At 49.9% G+C, this 17,134-nt stretch overlaps 1 protein-coding gene across 3 annotated transcripts in view; it reads left to right on the top strand.

The window, feature by feature from the left end:
• Positions 1 to 111: 111 nt before the first annotated feature.
• The window catches only part of ABCC2 (ATP binding cassette subfamily C member 2), a 54,468-nt gene continuing 37,445 nt past the window's right edge, over positions 112 to 17,134 (top strand). For all 3 annotated transcript variants that reach the window (XR_004001405.1, XM_030571088.1, XM_030571087.1), the window contains exons 1-6: positions 112 to 341; positions 4,219 to 4,392; positions 5,030 to 5,176; positions 15,030 to 15,164; positions 15,613 to 15,735; positions 16,182 to 16,237. Coding sequence is in view for 2 of the 3 variants with exons in the window: in XM_030571088.1 (XP_030426948.1) it covers positions 300 to 341; positions 4,219 to 4,392; positions 5,030 to 5,176; positions 15,030 to 15,164; positions 15,613 to 15,735; positions 16,182 to 16,237 (677 nt within the window). In the remaining variant the exon portion in view is untranslated. The remainder of the gene's footprint in view (positions 342 to 4,218; positions 4,393 to 5,029; positions 5,177 to 15,029; positions 15,165 to 15,612; positions 15,736 to 16,181; positions 16,238 to 17,134) is intronic.

Genomic DNA, 17,134 nt, shown 5'->3' with positions numbered 1-17,134 from the left:
GTCTGCCTGCCCGGGGCTCCCTGGGGCTCCCAGGTGGGGTCTGCCCGCCTGGTCCCAGCTGGGCTCTGCCTGCCCGGGGTCCTGTACAGTTCTCTGAGTACCCTGGGGACCCTGGGTCGTCGCTCCATTTGGGACGTTGTGCAAGAGCAAGAGAGAGTTAATGATTAACTGCCCTGCCATCTGATCTCATCCTCCCTCTTTGGGGTGTTTGGGATCTTTTACCCTGCTCAGCCATTCAGGTCTAACGCCCCTGCAGCGAGCAAAGAGCAGGGAGCTGTCAGCTCCCCAACGCCTGGGCCATGCCTGCGCCACTGGAGGAGTTCTGTGGCTCCGTCTTTTGGGTAAGTGGCTGCATGTCCTCACAGAGCCCTCACCCCTCTCGGCAGGGGCACGCGGATATCTGGGGAGAGCAGAAAACACAAGCCAAAGCCTGGGGTCCCCCAGTCCTTACGGAGGCAAAGCACCCTGATGGATGGGGGCATGGCCCAGGTCAGGGTTCTGGCGTTAAAGTCGTTATTTCCCATGGGTGTAATGCCAGTGCCAAAGGGCCTGTCGGGTGCTGGGCACTGTGCACACATGGCAAGCCAGGCCGGGAAGGGGAAGGTAACGGTGAGATGAGCATGATCTGAAAAGCAGCCAGTGACCTGAGCTCACCCCCTGCCAGACTATGTCCAGAGACGTGGGGCATTGCACGCTGCCCTCTGGAGACAGGAGAGACGCAATCTCAGGTGCTCTTTCTGCTCCTGGGAGGGAGGCAGTTGTTTTAACTCAGTGTTACAGGGTATGAGGGACTCTGCTGGCACCCAGGGAGGATGCGCTGCGGGTTAGGGGATGCGCAGGGGGATGAGTGCTCCGGGGGGATGGGGTTAGGGGATGGAGTTAGTGGGTGCGCAGGGGGACGAGTGTTCTGGGGGGATGGGGTTAGGGGGTGTTGCCAGCAGATAACTGCCTGAGGCCAAGCAACAGCGGGGGGGGGTCCGTCGCCTGGTGTGCCGCGCCAATAAACACACCAGGGTGGAGAAGCAAACCAAGTTTATTTGAGATCTCAAAGCGGTGCAGGGAGATTGACTCAGATCAAGCACACCTAAAACAAGCACTCTGTTCCTTTATATCCATGAGAACTTTTCTCACTGACTAGCAATCCCCTGTTTCCCCTCCCTCCTCCTCCTCCTTCCTCCCCCTGTAGCAATTCCGTAAGCGCAGGTGCATTAAGTAATCTTGGCCGCGGCAGCTCGTTAGTAAGTTTTCCTTCTGCAAGTTATCTTGTCCTTCTGCTAATGGTGCACAGGCCTCATTATTTCTGCTTTAGACCAGTTGGAACTGTTGCAGGTGATAACGGCTGTTACACCTGGCCTTTTAGGTCGATTAAAGTTCAGAGATGGAGGGACTCTTGTCTGCTGAGGCCTAAAACCAGGAAGGCTCCATACTCTTGTGGCCTTCCACCCTCCCGAGTTACGTAGGGTTATGCTTAGTGACACCAACAGGGGTGCGCAGAGGGATGAGTGCTCCAGGGGGATGGGGTTTGGGGTGCACAAGGGCATGGAGTTAGTGGGTGCGCAGGGGGACGAGTGTTCTGGGGGGATGGGGTTAGGGGGTGCGCAGAGGGATGAGTGCTCCAGGGGGATGGGGTTGGGAGTGCACAAGGGCATGGAGTTAGTGGGTGCGCAGGGGGACGAGTGTTCTGGGGGGATGGGGTTAGGGGGTGCGCAGAGGGACGAGTGCTCCAGGGGGATGGGGTTGGGGGTGCACAAGGGCATGGAGTTAGTAGGTGCGCAGGGGGACGAGTGCTCTGGGGGGATGGGGTTGGGGGTGCACAGGAGGACGAATGCTCTGGGTGGGATGGAGTCAGGGGAGCGTAGGGGGACGAGTGCTCCAGGGAGATGGGGTCGGGAGTGTGCAGGGAGATGAGTGCTCTCGGGGGATGGGGTTGGGGGTGCGCAAGGAGATGGGGTCGGGGGTGGGCAAGAGGACGAATGCTCTGGGGACGAATGGGGTCAGGGTGTGTGTCTATGGGGACGAGGGCTCTGGGGGCCATGGGGTCAGGGGTTGCACAGGGGGACAAGGGCTCCTGGGGGATGGGGTCAGGGGTGAGCAGAGGGACGAGGGCTCTGGGGGATGGATGGGGACAGGATGTATGTCTATGGGGATGAGGGCTCTGGGGGCAATGGAGTCAGGGGTTGCACAGGATGACGAGTGCTCCAGGGGGATGTGGTTGGGGGTGCACAGGGGGATGGGGTCAGGGGTGGACAGGAGGATGAATGATCCGTGGGGGATGGGGTCTGGGGTGAGCAGAGGGACGAGGGCTCCGGGGGATGGATGGGGTCAGGGTGTGTGTCTATGGGGATGAGGGCTCCGGGGAATGGATGGGGTCAGGGGTTGCACAGCGGGACGAGGGCTCCAGTTTTAATCCAGACAAGATTTACAACCACCTTTCTCCTCAAGGCCTTTCCTCCCTCCTTGCTGCCCCACAGTTTCTCTGGGCTCACACAGGCTTTAACACTAGTGTGTTGGGAAGGGCCATGCTGGCTCCTTATAAGAGAGATTGCTTTTCTCTTATATAAAATAATCTACAGTCACCCCCATCAGCCAGAGGCTTCTTTTTAGAAACTTCCCTTTATCTCATTAGTTATTCTTTGAACAAGATGTCCTCCCTACTTCATTCCTTCTGGCCTGGCAACTCATTATTTTCAAGGCCTTCCTTCTACTTGCTACTCAGGGCCCTTTCTTTACAGCATAGATCTATTTCTTACCAAATTTAAGTTAACTCTAATTCTTGAATTTCATATTTATTGCACAAGTGTGTAGGAGGGGTGCTCTGAGGGGATAGGGGTCGTGTGTATGTTATGGGGAGCAGGGCCAGCTCTAGGCACGAGCGAAGGAAGCAGGTGCCTGGGGCGGCCAGTAGAAAGGGGCAGTAGTCCGTCAGTGGCACTTCGGCGGCAGCTCACTTGGCCTGCTTCAGTCTTCTGCAGCAATTCGGCAGTGGGTCCTTCACTCTGTCTTCCTCTTCGGCTGCACTTCCGCGGTAGCTCAATAGTTTGTTGGGGTTTTTTTCGCCGCTTGGGATAAGCCAGCCCTGATGGAGAGGGGTGCCTTGAGGGCTTAGGAGTTGAGTGGGTGTTTAGGGGAGGGGTTTGGGGTCAGAGTTTGTTTAGGGGGATGGTTGCTCTGGGGATCAGGGTTTGCTTAAGGGGAGGGAGTGCTTTGATGGGTTAGGGGTCGGGTGTGTTTGGGGGAGGGGTGTTCTGAGGGGCTAGGGGTCGGGGAGGTGAAGGGGAGGGTGCTGTGGGGTATATGGGGTTGGATGTGTGTTTAGGGGGAGGGATGCACTGGAGGGTTAGGGGTCGGGCAGGTGAAGGGGGAGGGGTGCTGTGGGGTATATGGAGTCGGATGCGTGTTTAGGGGAAGGGATGCGCTGAGACAATTAGGAGTCGGCAGGTGAAGAGGGAGGGGTGCTGTGGGGTATATGGGGCTGGGTGCGTGATTAGGGGAGGGATGTGCTGAGGCAGTTAGCGGTTGAACAGTGAAGGGGGAGAGGTGCTGTGGGGTATATGGGGCTGGGTGCATGATTAGGGAAGGGATGCGCTGAGGCAGTTAGCGGTCAGGCTGGTGAAGAGGGAGGAGTGCTGTGGGGTATATGGAGTTGGATGTGTGTTTAGGGGGAGGGATGCACTGGAGGGTTAGGGGTTGAACAGTGAAGGGGGAGGGGTGCTGTGGGGTATATGGGACTGGGTGCATGATTAGGGCAGGGATGCGCTGAGGCGGTTAGGGGTTGAACAGTGAAGGGGGAGAGGTGCTGTGGGGTATATGGGGCTGGGTGCATGATTAGGGGAGGGATGTGCTGAGGCAGTTAGCGGTCAGGCAGGTGAAGAGGGAGGGGTGCTGTGGGGTATATGGGGTTGGATGTGTGTTTAGGGGGAGGGATGCACTGGAGGGTTAGGGGTTGAACAGTGAAGGGGGAGGGGTGCTGTGGTGTATATGGGGCTGGGTGCATGATTAGGGCAGGGATGCGCTGAGGCAGTTAGGGGTCGGGCAGGTGAAGGGGGAAGGGTGGTCTCAGTGTTTTGGGTTTAGGTTGCCTGCAGGGGGAGGCTGAGGTGTGTAGGGGGAAAGGCTCTGAGGTGCATGGTAGGGTGCATGCAGGTGGAGTGGTGCTCCGGCCAGGGGATGCTGGTGAGTTTGTGGTGTGACTGCTCTCGTTGTCTCTTCCCTGCCCAGAATGCTTCCTTACTGGCTGTGCCCCAGCCCGACCTGCCGCTCTGCTTCGAACAGACTGTGCTTGTTTGGATCCCTCTGGGCTTTCTCTGGCTTTTGGCTCCTTGGCAGCTTCTTCCCATGTTTAAACCCATGACCAAGAAATCATCTCTAACCAAAATCTACCTCACCAAGCAGGTACAGCATCCTATGGCCCTACAGAACCAGGGGGATAATGGGGCCAGGGGTGGAGGGATGTAATCCGGTGTATTGGGGCCAGGGGTGGGGAATGCCTGGGGCTGGAGAGCTGGAATGGGCTGGAGGGATGTACTGGGGTGTGATGAGGAATGGTGTGGGGAATGCCCTGGGCTGGAGGGATGTAATGGGTCATGGCGGGGGGGAGAAATGCCCTGGGCTGGAGGGATGTACTGTGGTTTAATGGGGCATGGGGTGGGGAACACCTGGGACTGGAGGGATGTAATGGGGCGTAATGGAGTGCAGGGTGGTGAGCACAGTGGGTAGGGAGGCTTTGTGGGGTATGGAGTATTGTGCTCATAAGGTCAGAGTGGCATGATCAGATGAGGAACGGGGCATGTGGACCCAGACAGTTGGAACAGGACCTTGGGAATCGCCCAGGACTAGAGGGTTAATACTGAGCCCACATGGGATGAAGGGATGTAATGGGGTGTGGGGCCCATGGGCATGGTACCACTTCCACCATCACACCCTTTGTCTCCCCTGTGGTGGTGTTGACAGACCCCTGCAGTGGTGTTCCCCAGTAGCCCAACAGGCAGGGACAAGGCCAGTGTCACTCCTAACAGCTGCTCTTCCCCAGGCGCTGACAACATTGCTCTTACTGACAGCAGTGGCTGAACTGGTCTTCACGCTTGCAGAGGACTTTGGCCAGTACCCCCACCCGACTCCTGCCAGCAGGAACCCCGCTGTCCAATACACGAACCCTGCTCTGTACGCCGTGACATGGGTAAGAGACTGCCATGCCTGCCACCAGCTGAATTCATGCTGGGTCATGAAGGGGACAGAGCTGGGGTGAGGGGAGGAAACAGTAAAGAGAGGTTTAGGCTGAATCTCAGGAAAACTCCCTAGCAGAGCGGGGCCATAGCCTAGGGGACAGGTGGGTTGTGGGAGCAGCACACTCATTAGCTGTGTCTGCTAACACGGGCAGCAGTGAAATAGTTAATATAGGAATGTCAATGTGCACCTTTAGGTTCCAGAGCGAACCTGTCATTCAGCTGGAGGACTGGTGAGTGATGGTTCCAGGCTCACTGCACACTCAGCAGTGGTCATAGCATCGGTCACAACTGAGAATACCAAATTCAAGACAAACTGCTGAGAAATAGGGCAGACGCCACATCCCAAAATTGGTGGTTATTCTCCCATAGGATATACCAAACCAGCAACAAAAGTAAAGGTCTGTTTCACTACACTGGCTAACAATAAGTCAGAAAAGGAGTTTCCTTAGGCATTTCAGTCCTTGTATCACAACCAAAAACACTAGACTTAAAGATGAGTGGTTCTTTCAAACCAATTTTATCAAATAAAAGGTTCTTCTGATCCCAAAGGAGCAGCCACACACCTAGGTCAATATACAACCCAGATTTTACCCAATAATTATGCTGTTGCCAATCCTTTATTATCTAAAATCTAAAGGTTTATTTATAAAAAGAAAGAAAGGTGAGGGTTAACATTGGTTAAAGAAATCAAATACATACAATAATTGCAAAGTTCTTGGATCAAGCTTGTAGCAGTGATGGAATAAACTGATGACTTAAGGGCATGTCTGCACATGCAAAGTTACAGCACCGCTCAGAGGGCACTGAAGGAAAACCACTCTTGTGTGTTCACACTGACAGGTGTCTGCACCATAGCGTGTTCAGGCTTGCAGCACTTGCAGTGCTATTCAGAGCAGTGCACTCGGGGCAGCTATCCCAGAGAGCACCTCTTTCTCTTTTGCCGCTAAGACGTATGGGAAGGTGGAAGGGGTCGCGGGGCATCCTGGTCCTGTCCCAATGCCCCGTGATGCATTGCTTCACATCCCAGCAATCCCTGTGCTTCTGTCCACATTTGGCGCCATCTTTCAACAGTTTGTGTACTGCGCGCCCTGCCCTGCCTCTTCGGGCTGCAGGAATGAATCCTGAGCTGCTGACCGGTACGTTGCTCACTCTGACCAACACATCACAAGAGGCAGTGGAGTTATTCCTTAAACTACAAAGGCAAGAGGAATGCGACATTGATCTCGCCACACATACTAACTGCGACGGAGATTGCTTGTGGCATTCACAGAGGTGCTGACCACAGTGGAATGGCGCTTCTGGGCTCGGGAAACAAGCACTGAGTGGTGGGATCGCATAGGGCTGCATGTCTGGGATGACGAGCAGTGGCTGCAGAACTTTCGCATGAGGAAAGCCACATTCCATGGGACTGTGTGATGAGCTCGCCCCAGCCCTGTGGCGCAAGGACACGAGAATGAGAGCTGCTCTGTCGCTGGAGAAGTGCGTGGCGATTGCACTGTGGAAGCTGGCTACTCCAGACTGCTGCCGATCAGTTGCTAACCAGTTCGGAGTGGGAAAGTCGACCGTTGGAGTCGTGTTGATGGAAGTGTGCAGGGCCATTAATCACTTCCTGCTCCGAAAGACCGTGACTCTGGGCAACATGCGTGACATTGTGAATGGCTTTGCACAAATGGACTTCCCTAACTGCAGAGGGGCGATGGATGGCATGCACATTCCAATTCTGTCAGCAGACCACCTAGCCACTGAGTACATTAATCACAAAGGTCATTTCTCAATGGCTCTCCGGGGCTTGTGGATCATCGTGGGTGTTTCACAGACATTAATACAGGCTAGTCTGGAAAGGTGCATGACACATGGATCTTTCAGAACATTGGCCTGTTCAAGAACCTGCAAGCAGGGACTTTCTTCCCTGACCAGAAGATCACTGTAGGGGAAGTCCAGCGGAGGGCAACAAAAATGATTAGGGGGCTAGAGCGCATGACTTATGAGGAGAGGCAAAGGGAACTGGGATTATTTGGTCTGCAGAAGAGGAGAATGAGGGGGGATTTGATAGCTGCTTTCAACTACCTGAAAGGGGGTTCCAAAGAGGATGGATCTAAACTGTTCTCAATGGTGGCAGATGACAGAACAAGGATCAATGGTCTCAAGTTGCAGTGGGGGAGGTTTAGGCTGGATATTAGGAAACACTATTTCACTCAGAGGGTGGTGAAGCACTGGAATGGGTTACCTAGGGAGGTGGTGGAATCTTCTTTCTTGGAGGTTTTTAAGGCCCGGCTTGACAAAGCCCTGGCTGGGATGATTTAGTTAGTTGGGGATTGGTCCTGCTTTGAGCAGGGAGTGGGACTAGATACCTCCTGAGGTCCTTTTCAACCCTGATATTCTATGATTCTGTGATTCTGCTGCCGATAACAAAGAGGGAGGCTGTTCTCCCAAGGTCATCTCTGTGAAGTTTAAATGTAACATTTTACAGAAGCAGTGTTGTTTGCAACACAGAAAACACTATTTCAGTGCTTTAAAACACAGCCAGTACTCACACACCTGTCACTGACTGGCTGACCCCAGGCAAGCACACATGAGCCACAAGACCCCCAAAATGGTGAGTAGCCACAGGGTAATTCACTGTCCTCGGATCCTGCTGTACACTGCGCACGTGGCTCTTGGACACTTCGGGAGAGCCAGCATTGTGGGGGGGCCTGATAATCATTCCTGTCCCCACACTTTCCACAGGATGTGATCATTATGGAATATATCTCAGGAAAGTTACCATTAATGGGGCAAGAAACAAAGCAGCTCTGCCATTGCCCAGTATCTCCAGGAGAGTTTCCTGGAGATCTCTGAGGGAGATTCCTGTGAAGTGAGAGAGTCTATCAGCAGCCTGTTCTGCTGCTCAGACTAGGCATGTGGTGGGAGACAAGGCTTCTTTCTGCAACCTTCCTGCCCCCAACAACTGGCTTCAGCAATTCCCAAAATCAAAGCCACTTACCAGTGGCCTCCTCTCCTGTTTGCACTTCGCCAAGATCTGACTGCTGTGACTGGCTAGGCTCCTCCGGGGTAGAAAAGAGCTCCTGACTGCATGTACCTCTGACCTCCAAGTCATCCTCTGCCTCTAGGTCCCCCTCCCCCTCTTTGTCCAAGATTGTCTCCTCCTGGCTTGGTCCACTCTCTACTGGCATGCAAGCCAACCAAGTATCCACAGAGGCCTTCGCAGTGGAGGTGGGGTCACCACCGAGTGTTGCATCCAGCTCTTTATAGAACCAACAGCTCGTGGGCACAGCACTGGAGCGGCAGTTTCTTCCCGTGCCTTGTGGTAGGCATTCCACAGCTCCTTCAGTTTGACTCTGCTCTGCAATGTGTCCTAGTCATGGCCCCTTTCTGTCATGCATCGTGAAATTTGTCCATAGGTATCATAATTCCTACGGCGGGAACGCAGCTGTGACTGCACTGCCTCCTCTCCCCAAATGCTGATAAGGTCCAGCAGCTCGGCATTGCTCCAAACTGGGGATCGCCTGGTGCATGGAGCAGGCATGGCCACCTGGAAAGATGCGCTGAGACCACTGCACTCTGTGACAGATTTCAGTTACCAATCTGCCTGAGGCGTCAGGTGATTATGCTGACCACAGGATTGTCTGGAGAGGAGATGATGAAACACACCAAGGGTTTAAATTTTAAAGCTTTATTAACAAAATAATAAAATAACAGCGGAGAGTGATGGGTTTTTCCCATGTTACTTAGAGGAAGGAAGAAAGTGTTAGTGCCCCAAGCCCTAACCCACTTTCATACTCACACATGCTCTACTCATGGCTGGCCAACCCTGGGTGTAATGTAAGAAGAGGGGGAAGGGTGGACGGGAGTTCTGTTTTGGGCCCAGGTCGTCCAGGGTCTGCTGTAATTTTTGCCTTGCTTGGGCTCTTGGTAGGGTTTTAAGTTTTGGGGTTTTTTGGGGTGTTGTCGTTTAGGGCCATTTGTGCCTGGTGCTTTTTGTACTAGTTTCAGTTGGCTTGCTGTGGCTTTTTTGGCTGCTCAAAACACACCGGCTCTGGAGACTTGTTTTTCCTGCTGTTGGCCTTCACCATCACAACCTTATTTGCTTTTACTGTTTTTACTGCTATTTTTGCAGCTTTGTTTAACTTCGTGTTTTTTTGTTGTTGTTTTTTACAGCTGGGCAGCTGTAGATTTTTTGTTTAGCCCATGACCTTAGGCCATGGCCACTATTCTATTTTTACATGGAGCTAGCTGAAGTGCCGAGTTAACCCCTTTTTTGCTTTTTTTTCCCCCTTTTGGCCTTTTGCAGCCTGCAAGGAATTTTTTATTTTACATTTACACCTTTGGCCCTCCCCGAAATGCCTTGCGATACTTGCAACGGCGTTAGCAACATACAATTCTAATTTGCCTCCCCATGGGAACCCCTGAGGGAGGGAGTCCTTGGGCCTGTGACAGTCCCCCCATTGTTGTGGTTTTTTGGTTTTTACCCTCCCTCTCACATGGTGGCTGGGGTTACTATTGGCCTTCTACATACAGAGCAATCAGGGCCAGCTCCAGGCACCAGCAAAGGAAGCAGATGCTTGGAGTGGCCAATGGAGAGGGGCGGCACGTCCTGGTCTTTGGCAGCAATTTGGTGGTGGGTCCCTCAGTCCCCCTCGGAGGGAAGGACGGGCCGCCGAATTGCCGCTGAAGAATGAAGCAGCGTGGTAGAGCTGCCGCCAAAGTGCCGCTGATCGCGGCTGTTTTTTTCCCCCTCGCTTCGCTGCTTGGGGCAGCAAAAAAGCTGGAGCCGGCCCTAACAGCAACATAGCACGCACATGCTACAAATTTGTTGGGTTAAATATTGTTGGGGCTGGGAGCACACCGAATTCCATATTAGTTGGTTTTTTGCCTTAATTATGGTTTTAATTAGTTTTAGCAAGGTATTCTGCATGTGGAGGGCCAGTTTGGCAGTTTGTTTGAGGGCAGAGGTGGCCACTGTCAGGTGGGTGAGAGCCACACTTTTGACCAGTTTTATGGCCTTTTTTAATTGTCTTAACTGCTTATTTTTTATGGCCCCCTGCTGAATATTTTAAATATTGACTGCTGAATTAGCCCCATCCCACAAGGAGCCCGCTATGGTTTGCCTTTTCCGGTAGGTGGGGATGACAAGGACAGCGTATGCCTGAGGAGGGTGAGTTGGAGGGTGGCCCCTGGTACAATATGCAGGAAGACTGGGACCTGAAAGCGTGTTAGGGGCAGGTAAATGTTTAAGGCTTTTAGGGTGGCATTTAGGAAGATTCACGGTTGAGTGGCTGCCTCTCATTTGGTGGCAGGTAACATCTGCCACCACCGCTGTTGGGGCGATGGGACGTAACGTTGTCCCGTTTGGGGCTGCCTGGTGGGGTATGGAGCTTTTTTGGGTTAATCCCATCTGGGACTCAATTTGGAAGGGATATGCAAGGGAACCGGGGGCTCTCGGCCAGGGGCCGCCCCTGGAGAATATTCAAAAAAACATTGCATTACAATGAAGGATTTTGCACGCCTGAAGCAGCAAGAGCAGTTCCACCACTCCTGTTCAAGGTGTCCCTGGGCTTTTGCTCTTTCTGCCTTGTCCTGTTAACAAAGCAAAAGGAGGAAAAAAAGAACAACGTAAGTGCACATATTGGGGAAACTGAGGCACATAGAATTTTTTTTTTAAGTTATTGGTTATTCTGGTATAGCCCTTCCTGGCTTCTGTCATCAATGTTGTTTGCTTGGTTTAAGAGGTTGCAACAACAATATTGTGCTTAGGGATTAGGGATTGTTGTTACTTGCCAAAGGGCCTTTTATTTTGATCCAGGGAAGGTTTTGGGCCACCCACCAGGTATTTTGCTGTGACCCTTCTTTGTCTTTTCCAATTATGCACCATTTCCAAGGCACCTCCCCTCCAGCCTTGTGCCACACTGTGGCTCGGGCCCCATTAGCTGCTTGAGCCAGGGAGAGCCTTTGGAGGTATTCTCCCTTTTTTAAATTATAATTATCCAGATAATCCCATGGATAGCTGGAAACCCGGATGGTCCAGGCAGGTGGCTGGTCCACAACCGAGGCCCACAATGCCATGACCAGAAACCTAGGAAGAAACTTGTTTTGAATTGATTGGCATGCGCCCATTTTAGTTTGCCTGGTAGTTGAAGCTGGTATACTACCGGAGAGAGGTTGTTTTACAATGGGATATGGGCCCATTTACTTAACATTTAAGGTGTGGGCCGCTTTTTTTAGCTTTTGCAACATTATCTTGTTTTTAATTTCAGATGTTTCGTTTCAGATGTTTTTAACAACAATTTTTTTTACACACTTGGCCTTTTTTTAATTTAAAGTGGCCTTTATGGGTTTTACATAGCTTTTTTTTAACTGGGCAAAGCTAGGACTTTCTTGGTTGTGGCAAACAGTAAATGTGATTATTGGTAGACACTGTACTTACATTACATTTACATTTGTTTACTAGTGGGTTGCTAACACTACCATTTTTTTTAAACACTTTTTTTTTGGGAATTAACACATGCACATTGCCCATTATACAGTACTTTGGTTTTATTATTCAGTGTATCCCACATGCAGGATTTTAGGGCAATGTTTTTTCTACGGGGCTTTGGAGCAACAGGCCAGGACAAGCACACCCACTTTTGAGGAGTCCACTCGGTACAATCTCTGGTGTTTAATAGCTTCCCTCCCTCCCCAGCCCACTGGCTTGAGCTCTGGAGTAGCCAGAAGGATTTTACGTGCCATATGGGGAGTGGGCTAACTTTCCATATCTGTGCTTTAAAATCAATTTCCCCTCATATGGTGTCTACTACCTGAGGATGTTTTTTTGCAGTATTTTTTTTAATACACAACAGTGCTAGCAACAAGACAAACAAAACAAGACAAAACATGGAACCCAAAACACAATTTTTATTGTGACAGTAGATTTATGGTATTTGGGGTTGCTCTTCAGCTAGTATGAGCTTTTTTTGATTTTTTGAAAGACAAAAGAACATGTTTTTACCCCTTGGAGGGTGGCAGATTACTACTTAAAATATATAGATATATTTTTTACAAATACCCTTGCTGATTGCAGGCAAAACAGAGGAATTACCCCCATATTTTTTTGTGTTTGTTTTACAGGCAGGCCAGTTTTGAACGTCTTTTACCTTTACTAGTTAGGTAATGTGCATTAGACGCTTTTTGGCTTTCTTTTGGATTTAAAGCTATTAGCAGCTTAGAGACTTTGTTTTAAAAGGGACACAATCGACTTTCACCAGAGTTTTGATTACTTTTAACTTTTAACTTCTGCTTCCCAAACACACAGTGATTTGAAAAGGAAAATACAACCTATTGTGGCTCCCTTTGCAGCCCTAATAGGATTTTAATTAAGTACCATGGTATATTTTTGAATTTTATATACACTGCACATATTTTGGGGAAAATGCACATTTTTTTATAATTTATTTTTTATAACATTAGCCATATTAATTTTACATAAGGTGTAGCTGGGTGGTGGCTTTTTGTGGTTGCAGAATTTTTGTGTACCCTTAGCAAAGCGACAGTTTGATTACACAGTCGCCTTAAGGCTTCGTATGGGGCGCTGTTTTTCTTTTCTTTTCTTTTTAATATAGCTTTTATTTGCTTTTTTATTATCAAAAAACAAATTTATGTATATATATTTTATTTTTTTTGGCTTTGACTGCCCTGCTGCAGCCACAACTTTGGTCTTTATTTTAAAACATTTACATTTTGTAAAGCGTTGAGTTACCCCGTAAGGGTTAAATGCTAAATACCAAACAATACTAGTTACCTGTGTCAGGCGAAAAAATTTTTTTGGTTATAAAACTTTGAATGAAATATTTGAATGGATTTTAGTGGTATTATTTAAAAACAAAACCAATTTATTTTGTTTTTTTAAACACCCCTTACAGTGCTTTACTTTTTACACAGCTGTACATAGATGACATTTATATTTATTTGGGGACAGTTACGTTCCAGTAGACACCCCTTATGTATTTTTAGCAAATATGACTAAATTGTTGATAGTCAAATGATTTAAATTAGATTGTTTTTGTGCCTGGCTTATTCTTAGACTTTTTTTTTTGGAAAAGGGCCCATTTTTCCTTCAGAATGGGTGCAAAGAAACCAATAACTTTAAAAAAAAACATTTTTACAACCCTGAACCGCTTAGTTTTTTAGCATTTACAGAGTTAACTGAATACCTTTTTTTTTTAATTATTTGCTTATTTTTTAAAACGACGCCTTGATTAACTTAGACGTTACCATTTTAAGGCCTGTTTTAGGGACCTAAAATCCTTGTTTGCACTTACTTTTTTTTTTTTTTTTTTTTTACTCTTGGCTCTAGGCCCTCAAGGCTTTTAACCTGGTTTTTGATGTTTTTATTTGTTGCCTGCCTGCTTGTTTGGACCTGATTTTTTTTTTTTTGTTTTGGTTTTTTGTTGAGCCATTTCTTTCCATGGGCACAGGCTTTGTTCCACTACCAATTTAGCAAGGAGGGTGGGCTCCTTAACTAGCCCCAACCCCTTCCAGTTCCTTTTATTTTGTAATCACCCCACAGGGTGCTCTCCTTGTAGTTGGGGGTGCCGTACATACGACCTTTTTCCCCTTCACCCGCTGGACCCCGCCTCAGTCTTAATGAGCGCCACTATAGGGGTGCAACAAGGTTCCGGTCCAAAACTGAGGTTTCTTATAAAGGGAGAGATTAAAGCCCTTACAAGGACTACCCGAATTCTCCCCCGTAAGGCTCGCCACCTGGACCAAATGCACGGCCAATTGACATTTTAACAGTTTCATTTTTTTTTTTTATGGCCAGCATACTGCCACTGTGGCATATGCTGGGCATGGATGGTTAAGTCTTTGATGAGTCCCTGAAGGACCGGTACCTGCTTAGCCAGAGGCAAGAGGCAAAATGGAGATGTTTCCAGTGCCTTTTATAGCTTCTGCGACCTAGAGGAAAATCCATTGTTTCTAAAAAAGCCCTCAGCACAGCTAGTGGAAAATTACAGGTAAAAGGTGGAGTTTGGAGTCACATGGGAAAGTCACATGTCCATGCCTGATTTCTCTTAGTCGCAGAAGAAGCCATTACCTATACCCCAAACAGAAGGATAGTCCATTCAGTGTAGATGGGCGTCTTCCATTGTGAGTTAAGTGTCCTTTTGATGAGCCACTTGTTGGTGTTTCCCAGAAGCAAACACACTAGGAATCCAGTTATAGAGTTACAGAGCCAATACTCATTACTTCAGATACAAAAATGATACATGCATGCAAATAGCGTAATCGTATTCAGCGAATCATAACCTTTGCATAGACATCTTACATGCCACAGTTTGTACAAGGTTTGCTGCGGTTATATAACAGTGGTAGCAACAACTGGGGGGGGGGATAGCTCAGTGGTTTGAACATAGGCCTCCTAAACCCAAGGTTGTGACTTCAGCCTTTGTGGGGGCCACTTAGGGATCTGGGGCAAAATCAGTACTTGGTCCTGCTAGTGAAGGCAGGGGGCTGGACTCAATGACCTTTCAAGGTTCCCTTCCAGCTCTATGAGAGAGGTATATCTCCATATATAACCATGATCTACATGATTTTCCATAATTTAATCAGATAACATCACAATCAGTTACACTTGGATCACATTTTTAAATAAAAGCCAGTACTGTGGAGCCCGATTCTGCATCTGTGCCTTCCTGGGGCCCATGTATAATCTCCAGGCCATGAGCCTCTGGGGTCCTACCCCCTGCCCAGGTTACATTGTCCTGGGTTCCTCTGTCACCAGCTTCCCTGCACTCCCTGCTGTGACCCAGTTCACTCTCTCCCTAGTGCCTGGTTCTGCTGCTCCATGACACTCAGCGCTTCCACCAGCGCAGGGACTCTGGACCACTCTTCCTCTTCTGGATTGTCTCCCTGCTCTGTGGGGTGTTCCCGCTCCAGACACTGGTCCGGAAGGCACTGCTGGTGAGGAGCAACGGGGACCACGTGCAAGGGCCCCTGGGAAATCCCTCACACTCCCCATTCTCCCAGAGGGCAGGGCCTGGCCCAGGAAAATCCCCTTCCTTGTGGGCTGTTAACTAGCATCAGCTTTTGGGGCACTGCAGCCCCCTGTGAGCAAGCACCCATGGGGAACGTGAGTGGGGGTAAAGGAGAAATCACTCCTATCTCTCCTCCCATAGGGCTTCAGCTCTGCCCACCCCAGTGTTTGCCCCTGGGGGGTCATGTCCAGAGAGGCCGGGGCTGAAAGGAGACAGCTCCAGGAATTCAGGAGCAGTTGAAGTGAGGGATTGAGCGGAAACGCTCCGGCAGCCTTAGCCCCACTCACTTTCCTGGTCGTCCCTGGGTCCAGGCTGGGCTTGTACCTCGCTTGCAGGTGCCACCAGTTATCCCTGAGGGATTTCCTTCCCCACAGGGCATGGTTCCTGACCTGCCACGGTTCAGCCTCTTCCTCATCTCTTATGGGCTCCAGCTCCTCCTTTTGATCATCTCTGCTTTCTCAGATGTTGCCCCAGAAACAGAGGAAATGGCCAAGAAGGTGAGAGCTCTGTGCCCCAGTCTGGGTTTGGGATGAGCACAGACTGTAGACCCTGCGGGTGGCTGGGGGAGGGAGAGGATGCCACAAGGTGCCTCAGCACAGAGAGGCTGGTCGGTGTCACGTGGGCTCCATAGCAGGATCCCATCTCCACCCATCTTTGGGGCCAGGTTCGTGAGACAGTGTCTGTGAGGTCTCAGTGTGGGCCAGGCGGGTGGAGAGAGTCCCTACACTTCAGCCCTACAGGGCTCTCAACCCCTGCCCTTCAGCCTGTGCAGGTCCCAGGACTGGCCAGAACTGCCTCATGTGCTCTGTGGGACTCGCTGTGGCCCATCCCCTTTGCCTCAGTGTGAGGCCCCCGCGATTCCACCTTGGAAGGCGGAGACGAGTCAGCTCTTGCCACAGACACAGTTGTGATGAACAGACTCTCTTCTTTCCTTGTATCCTAGAACCCAGAAGTCACAGCCTCCTTCCTGAGCTCTATCACCTTTAGCTGGTACAGCAGGTAGGCAAAGCAGGGCGGGAACAGTGGGGGGTTGCAGGCTGGGACTGAGGGGCCCCGGCAGAGCGGTGTGAGTTGTGGCAAGCCCAGGGCTGGTGTCAAGGTCTGATTCCCACTTTGAACTTTAGCGTCCAGAAAGTGGGGACCTGCATGTACCCTTCTAAGCTTAATTCTTAGCTTAGATCTGATAACGCTGCCACCAACCAAAATATAGTGTTTGGTACACTTTTTGTCCCCCAAAAACCTTCCCTGGGGAACCCTGAGATATACACTGATCCAAACTCCTTGGATCCTAAAACAGAGAGGAATTAACCTTTTCCTCCCCTTTCTCCCCACCACTCCCTGGTGAGTTCAGACCCAGTCCCCTTGGGTCTTTCACAAGGGCAAAATCAATCAGGTTCTTAAAAGGAAAAGCTTTTAATTAAAGACAGAAAAAGTAAAAATTATCTCTGTAAAATCAAGTTGGAAAATGTTTACAGGGTCTCAGCTTTACATAGACCAGAGGGACTCCCTCCCTCCTAACCTAAGTATAAGTTATAGCAAACAGAGGTGAAATATCCTTCCAGCAAAATACACATTTGCAAATCAAGAAAACAAATATAAAGACTAATTCGCCTTCTATTTAGTACTTACTATTTAGAACATGAGAGACTGTTTTAGAAAGATTGGAGAAACTGGTTGCATGTCTGGCTCCTCTTAATCCCAAGAGAGAACAAAGAACAACCCAAAAAGCACAAACAAAGACTTCCCTCCACCAAGATTTGAAAGTATCTTGTCCCCCGATTGGTCCTCTGGTCAGGTGTCAGCCAGGTTCACTGAGCTTGTTAACCCGTTGCAGGTAAAAGAGACATTAACCCTTATCTATCTGTTTATGACAGCTGGGATGGCAGGGAGGGCCTT

Source organism: Gopherus evgoodei, chromosome 7 (assembly GCF_007399415.2).
Source record: "Gopherus evgoodei ecotype Sinaloan lineage chromosome 7, rGopEvg1_v1.p, whole genome shotgun sequence".
Taxonomy (NCBI): domain Eukaryota; kingdom Metazoa; phylum Chordata; order Testudines; family Testudinidae; genus Gopherus; species Gopherus evgoodei.
The sequence above is the reverse complement of the archived record's forward strand: the minus strand, read 5'-3'. Positions and strand labels throughout refer to the sequence as shown.